The sequence below is a fragment of the Patella vulgata genome, chromosome 2, assembly GCF_932274485.2.
Source record: "Patella vulgata chromosome 2, xgPatVulg1.2, whole genome shotgun sequence".
Taxonomy (NCBI): domain Eukaryota; kingdom Metazoa; phylum Mollusca; class Gastropoda; family Patellidae; genus Patella; species Patella vulgata.
This window is the reverse complement of record NC_065880.2, coordinates 78,497,489-78,522,368: the sequence shown is the minus strand read 5'-3', so window position 1 is coordinate 78,522,368 and position 24,880 is coordinate 78,497,489. Positions and strand designations below refer to the sequence as shown.

General features: G+C 36.9%; 1 protein-coding gene across 3 annotated transcripts in view; it reads right to left on the bottom strand.

The window, feature by feature from the left end:
* Window positions 1-24,880, bottom strand: part of LOC126811755 (short transient receptor potential channel 7) — a 164,377-nt gene that overhangs the window by 74,872 nt on the left and 64,625 nt on the right. For 2 of the 3 annotated variants that reach the window (XM_050537642.2, XM_050537641.2), the window contains exon 2: window positions 12,198-12,282. In XM_050537642.2, the coding sequence (XP_050393599.1) occupies window positions 12,198-12,282 (85 nt within the window). Of the gene's footprint in view, window positions 1-12,197; window positions 12,345-24,880 lie in introns of those variants that run through there. The other variant, XM_050537643.2, reaches the window with a different exon arrangement.

Below are 24,880 nucleotides of genomic sequence, written 5' to 3'. Positions count from 1 at the left end.
GGAATTACTCTTCACTTCAGTTTTATATTTTATAACCCCATACTGTCAATATTTTAAGTCTGTCAGCCATGTTGTTAGAAATAACACAATTCAAGATTATTGTTTCAATACAAAAAATTAAAGGTCAAATTCGTGATATTAAGACCTCGACTTTTAGCTATATATATATTATTGTATATACCTAAGTCTACATGGTTATTGATTCTGTTGACAATTTGATTTTTCGCTTTGGAAATGTTTTAGTAATATATGATCTGGGCTAAATAGATTGTTCTCCTATCCCATTCATTTATGAATAAAATATGGTTTATTAAAATAGACTTCGACATTAAGCTACACTATTTGATATACGTAGGTCTATATAATCGCAACTGATTCCTTGACAATTTGATTTTTCCTACTTTGAGAGAGAGAGAGAGAGAGAGAGAGAGAGAGAGAGAGAGGGGGGTAACGTCCATTCGACACAAACTAGGTCAATTCGGGCCTAACATGTGGTTCAAATTTATTTCGATAATTCACTCGCGCGTAGGGGGTCTATAGCAGTGGGAGGAAACCGGAGGACCCGGAGAAACCCACGAGGTTAAACAGTCGACCCTACTCCTGGTCACGTACGATTGGGGAATCGAAACCACGTCAGTTGATTCAATGTTACAGCGCGCATGTGGTTTTTTATCTTGTAAAATATTTATTCAGGAAATATAATAGACTACATTACAATTATCAACATTTTACAAGCTGTACAATAAATAAGGTAAATTAAAAGCAAGAGTTTTGTTTACAGTACAGCATTTTTATATATTTAAAAAATAAAACAAGGTGTTAGCACGTACTAACTATTCAGTCATCCAACCCGCCTCCCTGCTTTGAAATGGCATGGCTCTAAAACAGATTCAGAATTCTCAATCTGATTAAAATACATATCTATATTTCGTTTCGTTTTTTATACTTTCGATGGCCTACACTACATGAAATAAAGACAAGTAAAACGAAATTTTGAACTATAAAAAACGAAACGAATTAGGATCTGTGTTTTAATCAGATTGCAGAATTCTAAAACCAATATACATTTTTCATACAATCTCTCGAAAAAGGAATCATCTTTTAAAAAAAGAATTTTGTGTTGTGATTAAATGGATATTTCGCTAAAGCATTTTAAAGAGCCACTCATGTTCCAGAGAATTTATTCCCAAGTAAAACGACCGTTCACTCTTTACCGCCTTGTTCAATGGAGATGCCATTCTAATTTTCACCTCTGTTGAGCAATACCATTAATAAGAGCTTTCAACCTCGGGGAATTGCCTTTTGAAACTTACGTATGGGTATGTTTAACCGTTTTGGAAGCCTTATTACATCCGAATCTTCCACGAATTAATTCTTTAAACTGCATCACCTTTCAATTAGGTCGTCAGTTTCTTTAAGTGTTTAAACGAGCATTGACATTATTTCTTGTATATGTAAATTTAAAATGGAGTTTAATGCTTTGTCGTGGGTATCATTAGTTTGTAGTATTTCAGAATGATCTTCCCGGCTGATATGAAAATTAGATTATTGAATGAAGTACGTCACCATGCCTGTGTCGCCATGATTAGATTGACTCAGTTAAAGGTCTTAATCATCTCGAAATGTAATTCCATTTGCTTCATAAACTTGACCGAAATTCTAGAAACTTGAAGTTGGAAAGTTCTTTTGATACGTTTCTGGTGTCAAAATGAAATGATATTGGGTTTAAGTTAAACCGTTTAACGTCCTACTTTTCTACACAAATAGGGCTAATGAAATGAAAATGAAATGGGGTTTAACGTCCTACCGTTCTGCTACGACTAGGATAATGAAGAAAGGATCATGTAAGTGCACGCCAATGTGTACACGTAGGGAGAGAGAAAATGGGGTTTAACGTCCATTCGATACAAACTATGTCATTTCGGGACTAACATGGTTCAATTTTATTCCAATAATTCGCTTGCGGGCAGGGGTCTTTAGCAGTGGAAGGAAACCGAAGGACCAGGAGAAAACCTACGAGGTTGGACAGGCGACCCTCCTACTTGTCATGTTCAAGCGGGGAAGCGAAACCACGCCAGTTGACTCAAATTCGGCCACCCAATCCCCCTATTCAAATAGGGCTAATGAAGACGACTGGTATATGCCACGCAGTCTCCTATGAGGAATATTGTTCTCCGCCTCATCTTCGTCTAATGCCAACTATAAAAGACTCAACGTGTACACGAGACCGTGGTTTTTCGTCCCATCCGAATGACTAGATGCATCCAGGTCCTCCGTTGTATACCATTGAAAATCATGGTTAATGATTTGTCGTCTTACGCAGTCAACCACCGTTCTGTAATGCATCCGTCATGTAATGCTATGCATAAAATGTCTTATTGTGCGTGTGAAGTTTTTAGATTGTCATTTGCAATTCAATTCATATTTCTGTATACATTTCTATGGCGACGAATCGTAACAACTACGGCCATAATCCCTATCTTTACCCTCCAATCACATGACAGTATTACAATGCGGTATATCTAATACATTTATTATTAACATCTGTAGTGTGTTATTTATTTGTGGGGGTGGGGTGTATATTTTGTTCAGCACTAGCTGACAAGACAGTAATAACCGATCGAAAAAACCCCCAATTAAATGGGGTTTAACGTCCCACTGTTCTGCACCGACTGGGCTAATGAATACGGGCATACGTCATGCAGTGAGCTGTATGTAATTTTGTCTGGACAGCGGTGCTACCGCCTACTCTTATTTCGAATTTCAACTGTCAAGTCTTATATGTATACGGGACCTAGGAGTTTCGTACAATCCGAAGGACTAGATAATGCCCTTGCCAGCCCCACCCCTTCCCCGCAGTGGTCTCCTACAACAATTAATTATTTGAGACACGCGATAAGAATACCATAATCTTTCGGAATATTATATTATAATAAAGAGTGTATATAGCCATATAGAATGTAAGTTATTCTGGGTTGGGAATCTATACTGTTGTAAATAACGGTAAATAGTCATTTCCGCCAGATAATAATACAGTTTTACTAATTCATTCCATCACATGTCTAACAGTTATTGATAGGCTTAGACTGCGGATTTACTAGTCCATAGACGTATTTAGTTATTACAATAATTATAACCTCCTTGGTGGAGTTAACGATAAGATGCATAATATGTCTATAAGCGTAACCGGTTATGATTACGAATGCTATCCCGTCTTTATTCGCACGGTTGGTGCTGAAAAGTAGGACGCTAAACCCCATTTCATTTCATTTACGAATACTATATGCAGTAAAATATAGTTATTCGGGTTCCCAAGGAACACAAATAAAGTAGGTAAATACAATAAAGACCAAATAGTGTAATCGCGGCTTATCCGTTCCCATTAGTTTTCAGAACCGTTCTTATTAGTTCTCATATTCGTTCCCATTAGTTCTCTGAACCGTTCCCATAGTTTTCAGAACCGTATATAGTAGATTTACATTGATTAACAGACAGTAGGAGCTACTCTTCTATATTCCATGTGATATACCAATGATCCATTTTTCTTCGCTAGGCCACCACTGGACGCCCGTCCTAGCGTTAGTTTACCGCGAGGTTGCCTCTGCATTGTTTGACCCTAAGGAGGACGACATAATCCATCATCAATTGCATTCTTTGATGGATTCGCCTATGGTTTGTTGTTTTGTTGTTATATGCAGTTCATTGTTTGAGGGGCGATCTTGTCATCTTAAACTCATGAACTGCACACGTTTCTAATCACCGGAAATCAAGGACAAAATCCAGCCGACGAATTTCTAATATTTCCTCGATCTCAACGGTTTCGCGGTCTCTTTCTATTTGATCATTCGTCTGAATCCTGCGAAGGTGGTTCGTCTACTATATAGGAACACTGACCTGTATGCTTGTTTAGTTTGAATTTAAGAGTTGGAATCTTTAACGACGCCTAATTATATTTAACCAATTCTAATCCATAATTATTACCCCACCCCCCTCGTTGTCATTAATACGTGCAGGACGATCGCGATTCATGTTGACACGCTATATGAAGAAAGAAGTTTATTCAAGTGGCTTTGTATGTTTTTTTTTAAAATGAATGATGCTATAACAACTGTGTGCCTAAGCAATAAACCATAATGCGAGAAACCTGCATGTTCAGCGCATTGTACAGACCATATGAATAATAATAATAACATATAGATATATGATTAGCCTGTATCTACCTTCGTAAATTGCTCAATTCATTGCATTGCTTTTTCTGTCAATTACAACTATTAAATGACGGGTTCTGATAAATCCCATTCAATTGCACTAATTTAAAACGGGTTCAAAGAATTGGCTATACATGGAGAGGGTAGAAAAAGCTTCCATACTGCCACAAACTCTGAATACAGATGATAGGATTACGTGCAGCGAATACAGTCAATTATAACCAATGTCTATTATTAACTCTTATCTGGAAACCCATTAAGTTTAATATCATATCCAGTGTTGCCCAAATACATCCTAGCTTTTGCTCCACGTGGCCAGGGGCAGGTTGAGTTGATTCATGCACATGCCATATGCCATGCTGACAATAGATCATCAAGCTCGTCTGTAAAGCTCACTTGATTGTGATAAGCTATTCAACTATTATTTTTTTGCATTGACGGTGTTGATTTAACTCCTCCGGTGCAGCTCAAACATTAGGGCATTGGTATTATTTGTGAACAATCATGTTTATGCATAGATTTGAAAAGCGCCCCTAGTAGTATTTTAATTAAATCTAAATATTTTTATTGGAACCGACCGCGTGCTTCGTCCAAAATCGAGAATTAGGGTTGCTCTGATCGACATTTTATCGACTAAATGTTATAAGATATATTAATTACTACTAAAAAACACGTGTAGGTATTTTATTGTAAATGAATCCGACTTGTTTCAAGCCCAACTATTTCCATTGCTCTCGTTTAATTGTAATGAATAAGCTTGATGTTGTTCATCTCTTGTTCTATCATCCTATAATTCTCGATAAAACTGACTTAGATTAATACAAGATGCTAGAGAAAATCAGGAATTTCACAGAAAGGAAGCTCATTTAGATTAGTGTCTTCTTGCAATTAGATAAAACCAAAAACTAAAAACAAAAAAATACCACGAAAGATCTTAGTTTTATAACAGCATTAAGAACATTTTTTTTATCGGTGTTTTATCAGTAATCAAATTTATAGAATTTAATGTGAACTTTAAAATCTCTACTGACACACAAGAATAACGGTATCTGTCAATTATTTAACAAAAACTTACAGTCTTACTTCAACATGCGCGATAAACGTTTTTGATCTGTACAGGGAATACGTGTGGTGATTTGATGTCGAAAGGATAATTAAGCTCAATTAATTTAATGAAATCAGATATTTATGTCTTCTATTATTTTAATATTCGGATAAAATCTACGGCGAATGTCATGAAAACGCGTAAAAATATGTCAGCTCAAACTTAGCACACAGCCCCTATGGATTACTTTCAAGCAACATGAGTCTATTTATGACATAGGATTATCAGGTATAATTGGATTATCGTCACGCCGTCTAACTCAATAATTATTCGTTCAAGATGGCCATTTCAGGCGGACAGCGGTCGTCCATGCGGTATACTAGTATAGACGTACTAAAGCCATCTTGTACTTGTGGCGTCATATTATTAGAAATCGAAACACGTCAATCAATGGGCAATTGTTCGAAGAACACGCATGCTAAGTTTTAAGTCGATCGTACTTGAATTAGAGGAGCCGTCGGCGTTTATCACCCTTTCAAGATTTCAGCAGGGTTGGGTGGTCGAATGGTTAACGCGTGCGCGTTTGATCATAAGGTCTGGCATTGAGTCAGGTGGCGTGGTTTTGATTCCCCCACTTGTACGTGACAAGGAGTAGGCTTGGCCTTCCAGCCTCGTGGGTTTTCTCCAGGTACTCCGGTTTCCTCCCACTGCTAACGCGAATTATTGAAATAAAGTTGAACCATATGTTAGTTCCGAAATGACCTACTTTGTGTCGAATGGAGGTCAAACAATGAAATTAGATAGTTCTATTCAAACCATTAAAGTGTACAATTAAAGTACATTTACCCCCCCCCCCCTCAAACCCCCGGCAGAATAAACAGAACCTCTCTATTGACGGAAGTAATACCCGATCAATTTGTGTCAGATTCTTACTTGTGATAATACATGGGCGTATAAAATGTTTTTGTGGATATATTGCGAAATCAGAAAGTATAGGTTTTGCATGATATTGCAATATAACGTGGCTAACTATGGTGGCTGAAAGCGTCCATTTAGATCGGCGGGTTTCTAGATACAACGCGAGAGTCGCCGTTAAGCCAGCACGACGAAAAAGGCGCCGATCGGCGACTTTTTCGTCGTACTACCTTAACGGCGACTCTCGCGTTGTATCTAGAAACCCGCCGATCTAAATGGACGCTTTCAGCCACCATAGCTAACAGACTGTTTTATTCTTCGTAACATTCAATATCTAAGACATAAAAACCTGTTCTATCTCTCTCCAGCATATAAAGTTTCTAAATTTAATTTTTTTTAGAACAATTGTTCGGGACTACAGCATGTTCGAGAAAATGTAATTTCCGGTCAGTGGAATAGAATAGAAACCAAAACATGACTTATAACCATATGAAAAAGATATATTATCGGCTCGAAAATGCTCCCTTCAACCTGAATTAAACGGCCACAGATCACTAAAGATTTGCCCATTGACTTTAATGTTAATTCTCGTCTCTTAGACCGGCTCTAACTTTTTCCCAAATTTTCGTTGGGTAGAACGCTTTCTACCACAGATGGAGCAACATGTGGCAACCTCTTGCCCGAAAGCATGTATGAGGTTCACCATGGAAAACTTGAGATACACAAGCTGGAAGTAGAGACAAGTAAACATGCAATTTTTGACCCTACATTTCAACCTAACCAACCTCTCAACTCTCGTATCCTTCCGCCTCAAAATCATGAATATTCACCAAAACCTGACAGAAAATGTATTTTCAAACCCTTTTCTTCGATTCTACAACAAAAAGTAAAAAAAAAATCGCCATGCAAAAGAAAGACTAAAAATAACATAGAAATATTTGGTGAGCTGTGTCCAACCAAACCTCTTCTTGGTATGAAATAGAGACTGATATATGCCTAATAACTATTTGAAAACGATTCTTTATGTTATCGGCTAGAAAAGACCCGTTTCAGCCTAAATTAAACATCTCCGTATTTGATAGATCTCTATACTTTTTGGGACAGCTGTATTACTTTTCAAATAGCTTATAAACCTTAAATCAAATAAAAGAAACAAAAAGCTTAACAAATTAAAGACTCCGGCAAAAGAAAAGATTTATTGCTCTTACGCGATTCTCTTACATGCTTTTCAACTTTACTTCAAATATTTTATATCGCAAAGCAAGCCGATGGGAGCTTTTAATGAATAACAAGTGACATTTGGTAGAATTTTCAGTAAAAGCCAACGTCTGGATGTATAGGAATACTGATTATAGCCACGATTAAATTTATTTTCTTAAATTGAATCGACATCGGTTTGGTGCCCATTTTATTCGCTAGAATAACTATACAATTAAATGGGGAAACAATTGTCTACTTGAAATGATATATAAGTGTTAACATTATAAACCTTTTAAAACGTTTTTAGGACGTTTTTTTTAAAAGAAAAAAACTTTACAACTTATCCAGACTCTATTCATGAATAAAGTTTGCTAAGTGGATGTTTCGTAAGCGGTAATTATATTAAGACCTACGTATACTTAGATGATGTCAGCAATGTCAAAATTGTATTGATGGTCGAAATTGATTTCAGACGTTAGATTGATATTTGATCTGCCGAAAAAACACCAACTGTTGAGTATGTTGGATAAATAAAGGGCTGGATGAGCTATATATAAATTGATCTCATAATTTTCGGCTGGGTCAATAAATGACCCTCGATTGCTCCGATAAATCGGACGTTATTTACAATTAGAGACTAACTGAAGAAAGACTTTAAAGAAAAAACCCGATAAAATTTCGTTCTCTTGTATACGAATATAAGTTTCCTGGAACCGTGTATATCTTCATTAACACCAGATTTGCTTGAACATGTACGGGCGTATCGTATCACGGACCAGGAACCGAGTGGGAGGTCATCTCGGCCATCTTGGAAGAGCGTCGCTATCAAGAACAACAATGGGAAATGCTAATTGTAGGCCGATTTGGGAATTTCAGGAGTCCACAATGGCCGCTTTATATAAATGAGTATTTTGGGGTATACTAACCCTGACCCTAATCCATATTAGAAGACTAAACTTGGATCCAATATACCTTTTACTCTTCATAAAAAGGGTTAGGGTTAGTATTCCTTAAAATACTCATTTATATAAAACGGCCATTGTGGTCTCCGGAAATTACCGTACCTCCCCAACCGGCCTACAATTAGCATCTCCTAACAACAATAAGATATATAGCACGTGGGCCGAGTTTCTGGTCCAAAACTCATAATAATTACTATTTGTATTTCTTTCTGGTGGATAAAATATTCCATACATTAAGATATCGATGATTTTGTGGTTTTCTTGTACATAGTGTGACTGAAGTGGGCCTTAAAGAAATCTTCAATTATGTATTATATTAAGTATCAACGTTACCATTTGTGGAACTGTTCGATGATCGAAAAGGAGCTAACAAGGGAAATCCTATTAGTTGGACGTCTTCATAGTACGCCTAATTCCAGTTTCAAAATATAAATACATATTGGAGTTTGCTTCTGTGCAGTTCGTCTACACCTTACGAGATAAACTATTTTACTGATTTAAAAATAATTTACTTATTTACTGATTCAACCAGCGGTTGCCAGGCAAAATACACCCACATTTTGCAAGAGCTAAAAAAAAATATGTGATTTTTTTTTTTGTACAATCAGGGGAAATAATCCAGGAAGTTACGGTCAGCTATGCACGAATATCGACAAGAACTGAGATCTGTCGGATACAAACATATATTTGAAGTTTCATCAAGACCGGAAAAAAACTGTGACTTCTAGAGGGTCCACAGCCTTAGTATTACATACTTTTAGACTATTTGCGTACAAGGAGCGGCCATTTTGTCCGGCAGTTTCGGTCGAATTTTTATGAAATTCGAATTCACCCATACACTGAAGTGTGACGGTGAAATATTTAAACGGTTTTTAAAATTGAATACAAATTGTGACTTCTAGAGTTTTTCGAACAATCAGGGGCCACAATCCAGGAAGTTCCGTTGCGATAGGCGCGATTATCGAAATGAACCGAAATCTTTATGATGTGAACAGATATTTTAAGTTTCCTCAAAATAGAATAAAAATTATGGCTTCTTGAGGGTCCACAACCTTGGTAATACATACTTTCAGACTATGTGCGTATAAAGACCGGTCATTTTGTCCGGTATTTTTGGTCCGATTTTCACGAAATTCGAATTCAACCATCATTATGGTGTAACGGTGATATATTTAAACGCTTTATAAAACTGTTAAAAATTGTGACCCCCAGAGGGACCACAAGCTAAAAGCGGGATTTTTCGTACAACCAGGGGCTATAATCCAGGAAGTTCTAGTCCGATATGAGCGAATATCGAATGGAATCGAGATCTTTGGGTTATAAACAAACATTTCAAGTTACATCAAAATCGAATAAACATTGCGACGTCTAAAGTGTCTACAAGCTAAATAAAACGGGATTGATTTTTTGGTATAATCGGGGGGCATAATCCATGAATTTGCGGTCCGATACATGCCAATTTCGAAAGGAACACCTATATTTCAAGTTTCGTTAAAATCGGATAAAAATTGAGTCAGGGCGTATAAAAATAGTTTACTAATTTACTGATTTATGATTCAAAAACAGTTCACGAATTTACTGATTCGACGTTGGTGGGTATACTAAGGCTGCTTAAGCCAAGGGGTGACATACTTCCGGTTCAGGGCCCTACCAGTACAACACCGGGTCAACTGTTAGTACATATTCCTGAAGCAACGACAAAGATGTACGGGTGTAATTTGCAAAGAAATTGGAACTAGATATACAAACATCAATGGCGTTCTCGTATTCTCAAGTAAAATGGCCGCAGCCAATTTGGGTTAATATCACGAGAGTGGTTTTTAATTAGAAAAAGTGAGCCTTTAATTGTATTTCTGAAGACGGTACTGGATAACCTTCCTGCACTTCATGCAAGCCTTATATTACTGTTTGGTATTCTCGTATTGAGTCTGTGTTTTGTATAATAACTCCTTAAACACTATACATAAATTGGCTGTTTCACTTTCATGAATACACTGACGTATCGTCTATGTCTCATGGGTTGAAGATAGCAATAGGATGGCTCAAATGGTAAAAGATTTAAAACTAATCCTTTAGAGGTATCTAGTAATTGGACAGAACAATAAACTATACTACATACTTATGGGAGCACAATTACTAAGTTATTTTGGCGACCTTTCGAAGAGTACACTCTCAACGGTATCAAGATAATACTCTTCAAAACGTCGCCCAAATAGTATCATCTCAACGTTTAAAGCAATCACAGTAACAAATGTGTAGGGCAAGAAATATAGACAGACAATAACAACAAATTTGTTGTCGTGCTTTCTTAAAAACTTTGAATACTTTTCGAAATGTCTTCCAAAAATATGAGAACAAGCGGTATAGTTGTTCCGAATGGCTAGCGTCAAAATGGGAATTTATGTATTTAAGGCTTCCCCAAGGCTCGTAATAATTGATGCACAGCCATGTTTCAAAATTCTAGTAGTTATTAATCCAGGCAAAGGTCCCAGGGGTCCTTATTATAATACGTATCATGTCCTTTTCATATCAAAATATTGTTTTTAAAAAGGATGTACATTAATCTATACCTATGATGTGCCTGACATTAAAAGAAAATAATAATAATGTTGTGTGGTTTTTGATTTTTTCAGTCTGTAAGTGTAAAAAACTTCCTTTAAGCTTAAACCAACTATCAGGTTAATATTCTCTTTAAGGACAATGCATTTATTTTCCGAATTTACCCTTTCAAAAATATGGGATTTCATTTAAAGATGAATTGCCATTTACACAAGAGAACAATATCTTCATATTCTCAATCTAAAGTCAGTAAACAAGAAAAAAACGAATAATACTCCTGATAACGAAAGAAACTACACATTTGCATTGTTTCATTTCAGTAACAATAATCGAGTATGTTCCAATTTTATCGTCTGGTATCTAACCCAACGGATTCAAAACTTTGTTGATACAATTAATTAAAACGTTCAGAGGGCATTGGAGAGACCAAATGGCATTTAATCAAAAATCCCCATGGGAGAATATCCTAAGATTTAAATTTTAGGAAGCGGAAAACAGATTTGTAGGTGTTTTAAACGTATAATATTCTACTCAATATTGTAGAACATAGTCCTATGATTGCTTCTGGAACAATTTAATATACATTTTTATATACGTAGTGTAGACGAGCGAAAACGCCGCTGGGCGTACCAAAATCTAACCTTGTATTGCTCACACAAATATACATTACCATACACATGTATGTCTGTCTCAAAATGATTGTGTTGATGAAACCTTGAAAGACATTTCATTCCAAAAATGAAGGGACGTTTTCTTTTTTTAATTAAGATAATCAAAATGTATGGCTTAATCGTGTTTCTAGGTATATGACGTCATGGTTTTATTTCTAAATCTACAATTATCTATTATATTTAACTATTGCTTCTTTATTTTTCAAATTAAGCCAACTCCTATTAAATAAATATGATTGTATATCATTCCATAAATTAGTTTATGGATTTCGAATACCACTTACGTAATTGGAATTACCGATGTTCGAAATATATATATATTACAACAAAGCCTAGATTTAGTCTGTATCTAATCAATCCAGAAAAACAGATTGATAATTTAAAACTATTCTAAAATCAGATTTAAATAAATAGATTGTCAAAACATTATTTTCTTTATAATTTATATGTTATCAGTTTAAATCTATTAAAAGTTTATGTAATCTCGATCTCCTATAATTTATCTTTAATTAAAAGTTTCGATAATCTCATCTATCCAGTTATTCTCCTATAAATTATCATAAAGTAATTCAAATATATTAAAAGTTTCTGTAATTTAATCTATTTAAAGTAAAAGAAAAATATAAATATAACTTACCTGTACATCTTCAAATATGGTGAAGAGTGATGACTGCGACGGCATGGTTGCCGTTCTTTTATCCGTCGTACTGTAGTCCAGGCCCCTTGAAGGTGAAGAATAAGGAGAATTATAAGCCATGCACGATGGTAACATGGTCTTCGACATTTTAGAAAATGTCTCTATTTCTTTCATAAGTGCAGAGTAAATAATCAACAATATATGAACTAAATTACCATAAAAATTTAAAATCCAGTTTTAGGCAAACATGTAGCTTAAATTGTTAGAAAACATTTTTCACAACGCAAAAAAAAAACCATTAATAAAAACAGGTGAAGTACACCAGAGGTGCACTCTATCTATAAACGTTAAAGAGGTTTGTGTTATCCACACCAATTAGTTAACTCTATAATCCACAATAGGGATAGATTGGATCTGATGATAAAACGTTTATCACTTTATAACCATGTATATGTTTTAAAAGAATCGGCCACAAAATAATCCAGCACGTGACATCACGATTCCACAATTGATTTGTGTTTAGAGCGGAAGGAAAGTAGACCTTCGACCAGTACCTTCTCTTAAACTAAACTGCTACTGACGACTTATACCCTTAACACAATAAACAATGACTTGATTTCCTTTGAATAATACGAAAGTATAATACTAATAATTCATTGTCGTAATAAAAGCAAAGGTGTCATGTTAATAGGCTGTTGGATGAAAGTCGAAAGCCGTCTAAATCGCTACATTACTGATATCCGATGAAATGGGAGGGAATCTAATGGTAAACAATAAAATGGTGAAGGATTCCATTGATAAAAACTGCTATACTAGATAGACGAACGTCTATCGGGGAATTACATGTCAATTCGTAGTGTTACAACAGAGCGGTAATGAGGTTCTCACGTCTCTTTGTCGGTAAACGACATGTAATCGCGCAAAAATACAAATGGAGGAGTTTACTTGATGGACGTCATATTACGAGAAGTCAGTGCAGAAAACGTCATTAAACGTCAAATTTTATTAAGAATTAGATTCTTCAGTAACAAAAACTTCTAAAAGATAAATGGAAAGATTGAAAAAAATCAATCTTTTACGGACATTAAAGAATATTTTCGCTTGCTATGGAAAGGAAGTGTATTTGTTATTGCTTGATTTAACTGTAGCAACACAAGCAAGGGATTTTTGTCAGATGAGCGGGTTGGTTCAAGTTGACAGCTTTATTTAAAGCTTCGATGGTTTAGACACTGATCGTGTCAATGATTTGAGATACGGCGATGACTTGAAAACAAACACGAAGATTTTAGGATCCAATCGCCCTAACAAGATCAATAGCAAATTCAACATTAATTGGTCATCAGCTTCAGCCTATTTACAACGAATAGAAATTAACCCTTGTATTAAGTGCGGGATTGATTAAAACGTTTTGATTCAACATTTGTCTAATACAGTTAAAAGTAAATTTATATGAAAATCCCGATAAGCGCTAATAAAAACTTTATTTTACAGATCGATTAAATACATCGAGGGGAGATTAATTGGTGATATGGACCCGAATTTGCGAGAGTAATGAACTAGCTTTTGATGCCTGTAACGTAATCAGTGCACATTAAATGCAATTAGACTAAATTACGGTTTCGATATTCATTCGCCCTCCCCCCCATTAGCCCAGTCGGTGCAGAAAAGTAGGGCGTTAATACCCATTTACTTTCATTTCAGTATACTTAGCTTCTTAACAACTCCATTTCCAGCTTTAGATAAGCCGTGAGCTTGTGATTTTTGATTTGAACGTATTTATAATGTGGAGAATTCTAGTTGGCTAGGGACATTATTAATACAGTCGATAGTAACGACAAACCAACTGTACGCACATTGAGCAACACAAGAGATATTCGACAAAACAAAAATTGTTATTCTTAATTCAGATATATGGCTGGTTATAACAAGAATTATAACGATAAAATGCCCATGGTTAGAGACGCCGGAATTCATTCTATATTCCAATTGTCTATGAGCCAAAGATGAAATACTAGAATATTGGTGCAATTTTATAAAACTAATTACATCTGGAAAGCATAGTCTCAATCGTTGGTATAAATTGTGCGAATATATCGAACTATTGTTATCGATGAGAAACATAAATCGAATCATCGCAACCCACACTATACAGATAAGATTTAATCAAAACCAATAATTATAGGGGATTTGTACACAATGGCAATAACGCCGTCTCGCTACTCAACCATCATATACATTATAAAACCAGTCATTTACAATCAGCTTCCAATATCACAGATCTTAAACAACATTTCACTATTTAGGATTTAAACTAGAAAACGGTGGGTCATTTCGCCCCATCTCATTAGAGGCAATCTGAAGTTATCGAACATTGTGATATTTTGCATGCGTCGTGTAAATTCAAGTAGGTTGTTATAGGAATTAAAAAGTTGCTGGCCATCTTAAATCCGTTGCAGGCAATCAGACCTTTGAACAAAAAAAAGTAATACGTAATTCCACATATTTTGTAATTGGCGTAATGATCTCGGCAAGACAGCACTTAACCAACATCGGCGGATGTCAGGTCATTTCGCCCAGTTCCTACACATCTTGTTAATTCTGACAACCATGGCTTATCCGGATCTTCATGGCAATTAATCACAGGAATTCAAGCAAAAATGTAAATATAATTAAACGACATGCCCGGATAAATAGTTTTTTTATATTAGATAAGAATAAATGTTTTAAAGAGTTGGTTAAATATCTCTTAAGATCTAAATTCCAAATTCTAAACTTGAAATGCTATATTAGTGATTCATATAAACACCTGAGCAGTGATTTGGAATGGGACTGACTATAAAAGGCACGGATGATAATTTAAATTTAAACGTTATCTATATAAATAAAATCGAAGATGTATATATGTGTATGTTCGCCCATCACGCTTTGTGGTATCCAATTAACCAGAATTACCCCGTGAATCTTTTAGGACATCGAATTTGGGCCCCGGGCGAATATCGTTTCGTCGCCGCGCTCCACCCCACATATTATGTGGTATCAAATTAACCAGCATGCTCCCCTGAGTGTTTTAGGCCATCGAATTGGGGTCACGGCGAATTTGGGTCCCAGACGAATTTGGGCCCCGGCGAATTTAGACCTTCGACAATTTTGGCCCCTGGCGAATTTGGGGCCGGTGCGAATTGGGGCCTCTGGCGAATATGGTACCCATGTGAATTAAGTCCCCTGTCGAAGCCGGGTATCCTTCTAGTATCCCATTAAGGATAACATTGTATAGTGTTAGGGGTCTTTAATACAATACTTCGGTCATTATGAGAGAAAGGTGGATCAGAGACCTTTACCCGGACATCGGCGTCTCCAAGTGCCAAGGGTTCTTTCACGTGCACACCAATATACAAGGGACGAACACCGATTTCGGCCCAAACAGAACGCTAAGTACACTTTCCTTATCAGCCTCTCAGGCGCCACACATGAATGGTGAGATTCGCCACTGAGATCTGTTGGTCGTAAGTCCATATTCATGACTGCTCGACCACCACGGAAAAGGACAACAGCAAAAAATGAGTGAGATTTGGATGTCAATGCATGAGTCTTCTAGTGTTCATATTTGATTCGCCACTGAGACATGTTAGTTGTAAACTCATTTTTATGACTGCTCGACAACCACGGAAAAGAACAACAATAACAACATGAGTGTGATTTGGATGCCATAGACGAGTCTCCTATCGTCCATATTTACAGTAAACATTAGTTTACAGAGCTTAAATATATTTGTTCATAATATAAAATCAGTTTTATTTGGATCAATGGAGTTCTCCTATCGACTTTTAACTCATTAAATTATACGTTATATTCCTTCAAGCCAAAACTGTCAGAAGCTTCATACTTAAATAATTTTATTCGCTTGTACAAATGTTGAGTCAGCCAGAGCCAATATAGAATTAATGGAAAGCATCACCTAAAAGGCTAATTTAATACAAATGATAAAAAAAAAATTCCAAAAAAAAACCAACAAAAAAACATACCATTGCCTCGTGTATCTATTTTAAGTCGTTCACTGGTCGACCTGATCTTGTAAAGTTATTAATTGGAAGAAAATAAAAAAATAATCCCGAGAAATACTTCCTTATTGATTATTTTTGATAATAAAAATATTAAAGTGGCCCATCTTAATAAAACTGTCATAGTTGAAGTCTAACCTAGTTATATTGTATATGGTTCGTCTACAAGTCTAGTTACGGGAGCCAGTTTGGCTCGGTCATCAAGACGTTAACATGGAGGCGATCCCATGTTCGATCCCTTTATTGACCGAGAAAGTTTCCCCTTGTAAGTCGTGCAGACAGAGGGCCTGGCAAGGGACAACGTTTAGTTGTTCGGGTCGGACAAAAACCAAGGTCCCGTGTACACATTGGCGTGCGCGAAAAATAACCCTTGGGTTTTCAGTGTTATCTCCCTTTGGCACTTACTTAAGTATTCGGACCTTGTCGGATAGAGTTAACGTATGGGCGCATGTCGACATTTTCCCAGGACGATAACTTACCGCTCGTGCCCAATACTAGCTGGAGCCGCCTAAGCCGACCCGTTAAGAAGGTCAAGATAAGTCGGGGTTAGCAAGCGTTTATATAAACTGAGTTATTTGCGCCACCTTTGCATTCAGAACACAAAATAAACTGTTTTCTTTTTATAAACTACCTAAAGTGTCTGAACGGTATATAGTATATTAAGGAAGCTGAAATTGGTTTTATTGAATCATATGGCCAATTGCTCGGGTTAATTTAATTCCGAAAGCTGGAAATAGGTATGGTATATTTATTCAGATAATGGTATATAATGCAATATTCATAGTAGGTTTATACACTAAACATTTAAACCTAGATCCCGAAGACATGTTATGTAGTACCTCTTCACAACATAACACGGCCAATGTTTTAATATTAAGACTGATATAAGGGTGGGCGGTTGAGTGGTCGAATGATCTAACATGTGCGCTTTAGATCATAAGAAATGAAATGAAATGGGGTTTAACGTCCTACTGTTTTGCTCCTATGCTGGGCTAATGAAGACGGGCATACGCCATACAGTGTGCTGTGAGGGAAATTTTGCCCGGGCAGCGGCACTATCGCCTACTCTAGTAATCTCGAATTCCAACTGCCAAGGGATCTTTTACGTGCATTCCAATGTATACACGGGACCTCGGTTTTTCTTTCGTCTCATCCGAAGGACTAGAGAGCTGTCCTTGTCAGGCCCTCCGTCCTGCATCACTGACAAGGGGGGACCACGCCGGAAAATCTGGATGAACTTTCTCGGCCAATGCAGGGATCGAACACCCGACCTCCAGGCTAGCGAGCCAGCGTCTCACCCACTTAGCCACATGATCCCCGCTTTAGGCCATAAGGTCTGTCAGCTTGTACGTGTCAAGGTGTAGAGGGAGGACGTTCCAATCTCATAGGTGTTCTCCGGGTTCTCTGGTTTCCAACCGTGACTGCTAAAGACCCCTATGAGCAAGCGAATTATTGAAATACATTGAACCATCTGTTAGTCGCTAAATGGCCTAATCTGGGTCGAGTGGACGTTAAACCCCCTTCTCTCTCTCTCTTTATACGGAAATTTGCAAATTACCAATAAATCATGGTTAAATAAGATGCCCCCGTTTCACCTTTAGTATAAAGAAAAGTAGTCCTGTTATCAATTACTACACAATTTATATTCAGATCACAATCTAATAAAACAAGTACCGTTATACGTGATATAATAACCACTGGCCCCATTCAACACACACGGCTGTGCCAGAACATCTAATGCCCCAAGCCTAAGCCTGTCTCAACAAATCATTACTGGATGCACGTTTATCTATCTACACTGTTTTTGCGATTTTATACCCACAATCTAAAGTCCACGTTGAGTTGAAAAGATCCAGTAGGAATTTATTGATTTGATTTATTTTGTTTTTTTAAATTGACTGCAATTAGTCTGTAATTACATTTTGATTACTTAACATTTCACATCTACACACCAATGTAGTTAATTCGATGTTTAATTTGGGGTCCTACGAAGAATGGACAAGAACCTACAAGGTGGTGCGTTTGTTAATAAAAAATTGACAAAATTATGGATAATTGAAATATTAACAAAATACGATTTTACTAACTACTGGCAAACGCGTTTTTATTTTAGTCAATTTCACTAATCCCTACTTTTGTTAATTGTATATGAGTGGTTCTCCATTGTCAGTGATGCAGGACGGAGGGCCTGGATGGAACGAAAAACCGAGGCTCCGTGTAAACATTGGCGTGCACGTAAAAGATCCATTGACAGTTGGAATTCGATATAATAGTAGGCCGTAGTGCCGCTGTCCGGTCAAAATTTCCCTCATAGCACACTGTATTGCGTATGGCCGTCTTCGTTAGCCCAGTTCGGAGCAGAACAATAGGACGTTAAACAACATTTCATTTCATTTAATTGTACAGTATATGCAATCTTTTAAATTTTGATACGATGTGTATAACATATCTTTCCTTGTCGACCACCTTTTGCAATACTTTGGGCGATATCTACAAAAAACGCTCTTGCGTACTGGAGTTACTGTTCATGTCAATGTACAGTTTGGAATTGGGGTTGTCTTGTCAATGTACCGCATGCAATGGGGTTTGTCTGATCAAACACAGCAATGAGTTGATTGGGGTTTGTATTATTGTCAACGTATGGAATGGGGTTGGTTTGTAATGTGAACGTACCGTACAGCATGGATAGAGGTTTGTCTTGTCGTCAACTTACTATATGGAATGGGGTCTGTGTTCTTGTTACCTACAGCATGGAATGGAATTTGTTTTTAAATTGTAATTTAATAGCTCTCTGGTTAATCATGTACAACGAACCTAAAGCATTCTTGACAGCGGATTTTCCACACTAGTTTTCAGCGAATTCAAGCTACTGGCAAAGATGATTTGGATTTGGATTACCAGAATATCATCCCTAGTGCCGTTACATTGTCCAATGTTACAAGTGTGACTAAGCCCTTAGTAAGTCGTGTTGGATCAATTTTCCAGTAAATACAATGTTTGTGCTACTGACATTTAATCTGAGAACTGAAGCATATGCCATATACATTATGAGCACACCGGCATGTTAGTCACACAGATCTCACTCCCTTAAAGGTGCTAAATCGCTAATATTCGGGACCTAGAAATTGACACAAATGGGTCGCAACGCATATAATAATGTAATATGAGTGTATATAAACTGATTTACATTCAATCGTTTCAGTTTTTACTATAATTTCAAATCAGTTAAGTTCGGCGAAATACGCCAGAAGTCACAATCGAATGGCCATCTCTAGCGTCTGGTTATTCCAGTCTACACCGATAATATTTATTGCGCATGCTCTCCAGATAAGAATATGAGGTCACCGTTTGACATGACTTGTGGAATATGTCTAGCCTCGTTCTTCGAGTCCCTTGTTACAAATGGCGCTAAAACGCATTATGGACACGATTCGTGTACCAATGGTAAAATGTTTATTTTGTCTTAAATATTGGATATCAGAAGCCCATCTTTTCCCCGTAAGATCACAACATCAATGTTGATTTGAATTGACAAATAATTCGTGTTTTCAATGTCGAAGACTTTGGATGATATTGAGTTAGAGACTTAGCTACTTTAAATGACTGTAGCTGAACTGAATTATACTTGAAGGGAATCAACGTTTACTTGTACCTAGATCTGTCTTAACGCACTTCGAATTAAACCTGTCTACGCACACACATCGTCCAAATATTGTACAATGGGCGTCTTGGCTAGAGAAATGGGGGGAGGGGGGCATAATTTATAGGTGACACCAGGCGGTACCACGTGATCTCACTGTTTACCTCACAGCATTGTTTTCCTGTACCTACATTACCTTCTGGTGTGTTGACAAACGTCAATTTTTGTCATTAAAATGAAATTTAATCCCGACATGTCGAAATACCGTTCTCTTACCAATAATAAGAACACATGGAACCGAGTTTTTACTAGCGACGCTTGGTAGGAATTCCTCCAGCGAGGACGACAATTCTGTTCAGTATATACCAGGATATGATTAACTGATTTTTTGTCAACAATATATCCGAGCCCACTCTCCCTTGTATTATTACATCAGCCTTATATTAAAATATCTGTCAACAACAGCTATATGTATTCAGAAACAAGAAAATAGAAACGGGAAACAAATTCATTGTCTAATTCTGGCTTCGGTTAAATTTAGAATCAGATATAATATATAAAAAAAATAAAGCAAGACAACCAGTCAATAGCGTGCTTAAAGCCACCATCAGAAAATCGAAGATCTTTTCTTTTCAAAAAAAAAAACAGAGCTGTAATACATTAACTTCAAATGGATATATTTAACTCCATTCTGCTTTTTTGTTTTTGTCACCATTTAAAGATGGGGTTTCTTGCTATAACAGTTCAAAATGGATAATGAAAAATGAATATATTGAAAATTTCATTCGAATTACTGAGCAAAGTTATGACTGTTTGATGATACAGCATAGGTCGTTCATTATTGTAGCAACGGTACTTGACAACCTCGACTTAGCCTCGATTGTCCATTGTATCGCTATTTTTTTTTTAATCTAGCGTATGTTTAAATCCATTTAAATCTCTGCCGTCCGATGGCCTTGTCATAGAGAGAGATGGGGTTTAACGTCCACTCGACACAAAATCGGTCATTTCGGGACTAACACATGGTTCAATTTTATTTCAATAATTCGCTTGCGCGTAGGGGTCTTTAGCAGTGGGAGGAAACCAGAGGACTCGTAGAAAAGAGAGAGAGAGAGAGAGAGAGAGAGAGAGAGAGATGGGTTTAACGTCTACTCGACACACAACTAGGTCATTCCGGGACTAACATATGGTTTAATTTAATTTCAATACTTCGGTTGCGCGTAGGGGTCTTTAGCAGTGGGAGGAAACCGGAGGACCCGGAAAAAACCCACGACGTTGGACAGGCAACCCTACTCCTTGTCACGCATAACCGGGTAATCGAAACCACGTCAGTTGACTCAATGACAGACCTTATGATACAGCGCGCACGTGCTTACCATTCGGCCACCCAACTCCCCTGAATGTCTTAATAGTAATTCATATAACAATTGAAGCCAATATAGAATGATCTGCAATAGGCAGATTTAGCTCATACATATTGCATCTTTAAACAAGAGCGTATATGATGATAAAACATCTTATGTGTGGCTGACGGAAGGCACTTGGTAAGCAATTGAGAAGAAATTACTGGAAAAAGGTGCTCTAGATAGCCAATCTAAAATTAGCCGAGTGTTTTTACAGTGTTGACAAATGGTTCTCCGGGACGGTTTGATGTATCACCTCTCTGCACGAGTGTCGGCGATGGCTCTAATATTTCCTCATAAGTGTACGTGTAGGAAGGACTCGAGGATGAAATCTTGTAAGGCGAGCAGTGATTGAGCCGTTTAAATGACTCAATGACAGAAGAAACCAGAATATGTGACAATAAAATTAACACGCTCCGTGACACAAAACTCGACTTGAGCGTTATAAAAAGAAAATCTATTTATGGTTCTGTGGCATTTTAAGTCTTTTATCAAAATAACTTTTCAACACAATCTGATTATAGAAAGGTTAGAATTAAAATAACCAACGTTATAATATTATGTATTATGCCATGAAGTACCAATCTCGAAACATGTCATTATCAGAAGTTTATTTCTGTTATGTCTCCGGGGATGTAATTGTCACGATTACGTGTATATACACATAATTTAGAGCGTTAATGTAGAATTGTAAATCGAAGGTACCATGCTGTTCCGTTCATGTTTCCATTTCTCAACCCAAACCAGTTTCATTATCGAACACGGTACTGATTTTCTCTGATCGATATTATAATCCCTAATTCTTTTTTTTCTTGGGGGGGGGGGGTATCCGGGGTCCATTGACTCAATTCAACTTAGTGTTCTGCTTAATCTCTTGACATCGAGTGTATTATTTGTTTTATGTAGTTGTAGAGAACCCACGTGGAGTTGCTTCAACTGTTGCTATACTCTGTCCAGTGGGTATGTGCGATTTTCTTCCCATACTACCAACAGAGTCGACTGTGTCTGCTACACATTAGTGGGAACACAAAAACCCAATATTTATTACTATGGGGAAGGTTAGGGTTGTCTCCTCCGTCCCGAGAAAATTTGGGCAGGGTCGAAGGAATTATAGTCGATTTGTAGCATATCTGACAGTAGCGTTGGATACCGAATTGAAACCAAGTGATTTTTTCCATATGAGGGGCAAAAGCTACAAACTTGATACATCCCTTCGCGCAGTCACCGTATACAATTCTAGAGAATGTAAGCCAGGCTCGTCTGTATGACTTCCTCAGTGTAAGTTCATTATTACATTACCAATTACAAAATTCAGCTCCAATTTTGTTTTCTATTAATTTACCGTGATTTATTCATTATGTCGGGTAAGTCTGGACTATAAAGTCTCAAAGGTTCTGTTTAAAATATTGTTTGATTTTCATGCCAGATCTATAAATAATTCATGCGAGAAATATTTAATCATTTGGTTTAAAGGAACACCGGGTAGGTATGTCTGAAAGGGATATAAAAGAGATTTACAAGCGCACGCGAATTATGGAAATACATTTTAACATATATTAGCTACGACGTGATCTAGTTTGCGTCGAGGGCACTTTAAATCCCATTTATTCATCCCTATTTCCATCCAAACGGGGAAAGTGATCGTCCCTATTAAGCTGCAATGTGAAAACACCCCCTCCCCCCTCTATTTAGGGCTATTTTGGAATCCTTACTTTCTATTTTTCACCGCAGTCGGGGCAGAACGCAGGAGGATGTTAAACCCCATTTCATTTCATTTTATTTCTATTTTTCACCGTCATTCTTCTTTTTTCGCCAAAAGGAATCATTTCTTCACCACATCTGATACAAATCTATAATAATTCAACACTATTTACAAGTAGAAGTTTGCGATTCAGCCACGAAACGCGAATTTTATAATAGCGGACCACTTCAAACGAATTTTGTTTATGTTTTTGAATAACAAAATTCTACTTGAAAATACTGTTGCATTATTATAAATTGCAATTTGCAGCTTAACAAAGGAGGCCAGAAACGGTCAGAGAATAGCGTCCGATCAGAGACCGTTTGCAAAGGAAATGAAATGTAATTGGGTTTAACGTCCTACTGTTCTGCTCTGAACTGGGCTAATGAAGACGGGCATACGTCATACAGTGTGCTATGAGGAAAATTTTGCCCGGACAGCGGCACTACGGCCTACTCTTATATCGAATTCGAACTGTCAAGGGATCTTTTACGTGCACGCCAATGTGTAGTTCTCAAAGGAACTAGGCTGGTAGATATCAAACTTTCACTATAGTTTGTAGTAAGTGATTAAGAATCACTGGCTTTGAAGGTACCCAACTATAAAATGGCGTATAATAATATACCAGCTCTTTGAATGGATAAATAGACTACTGAACAAAAACCCTTATTAATTAATTGATTGCATGATGTAATATGATATTGTAATGTTCCTATAAATAATTAACAGTGCTTATCAATCAATCTTTATAAAATAAAGAAGTTATTATGAAACTAACGTGTGATGGTTTTGAATAATAACTGTTGATAAATTTTCTAATTTTAGTTTCAAAGTAATTAATAGAGCACACATTTCTTGATTATGGATGCATTATGTAAGATTTAGATAAAGAGATTGCCGTTCTCGATATAATAGTTTAACAATGGATAATAAAATTGAATATATTAAACATTTCAGTCACTTTACTTTATTCGATCGCTAGCCTGGAGGTCGGGTGTTCGATACCTGCATTGGCCTAGAAAGTTCATCTGGATTTTCCGACGTGGTTTCCCCTTGTCAGTGATGTAGAACGGAGGAGGGCCTGACAAGGACAGCTGTCTAGTCCTTCGGATGAGACAAAAAACCGAGGTCCCGTGTATACATTGGAATGTACATAAAAGATCCCTTGGCAGTTGGAATTCGATATAAAAGTAGGCGATATTGCCGCTGTACGTGACAAGGAGTAAGCTCGTCTGTCCAACCTCGTGGGTTTTCTCCGGGTCCTCCGGTTTCCTCCCACTGCTAAAGACCCTTACGCGCAAGCGAATTATTGAAATAAAATTGAACCATGTGTTAGTCCCGAAATGACCTAGCGTGTGTCGAGTGGATGTTAAACCCCTTTCTCTCTCTCTCTCTCTCTCTCCCCCTCTCTCTCTCTTAACATGAACGGGGAGCTGGCGTATTAATATAATATCTAAGTATATAGAAACTGATTTGCATTCGAGTTTTAAATTTTTTTATTGTGCTTTCTAATGAGTTAGTTATGTTCGGCGAAATACGTGAGAAGTTCAAATTGAATAGTAGTCGTTTGCGCCTGATAAGTTTAATCTACAAGTTTATGTTTTAGTCGTCTGTGGATCAGCAACTTATTAATTACTTCCACGTTGACTTTTGGAATATGTTTTGCTTCGTAATTTTTTCATCAAGTCTTCTCTTTATAAATAGTGTTCGAGATCATAGATAACCTAATGTCGGGAACGGATTTAAAAAAGTTAATTGTGTTAAATATTGGATAGCAGAAGCCCGTATTTTTACGGTAAGATAAGTAATCATGTTTAAACATACATTATGCAAGAGCAAAA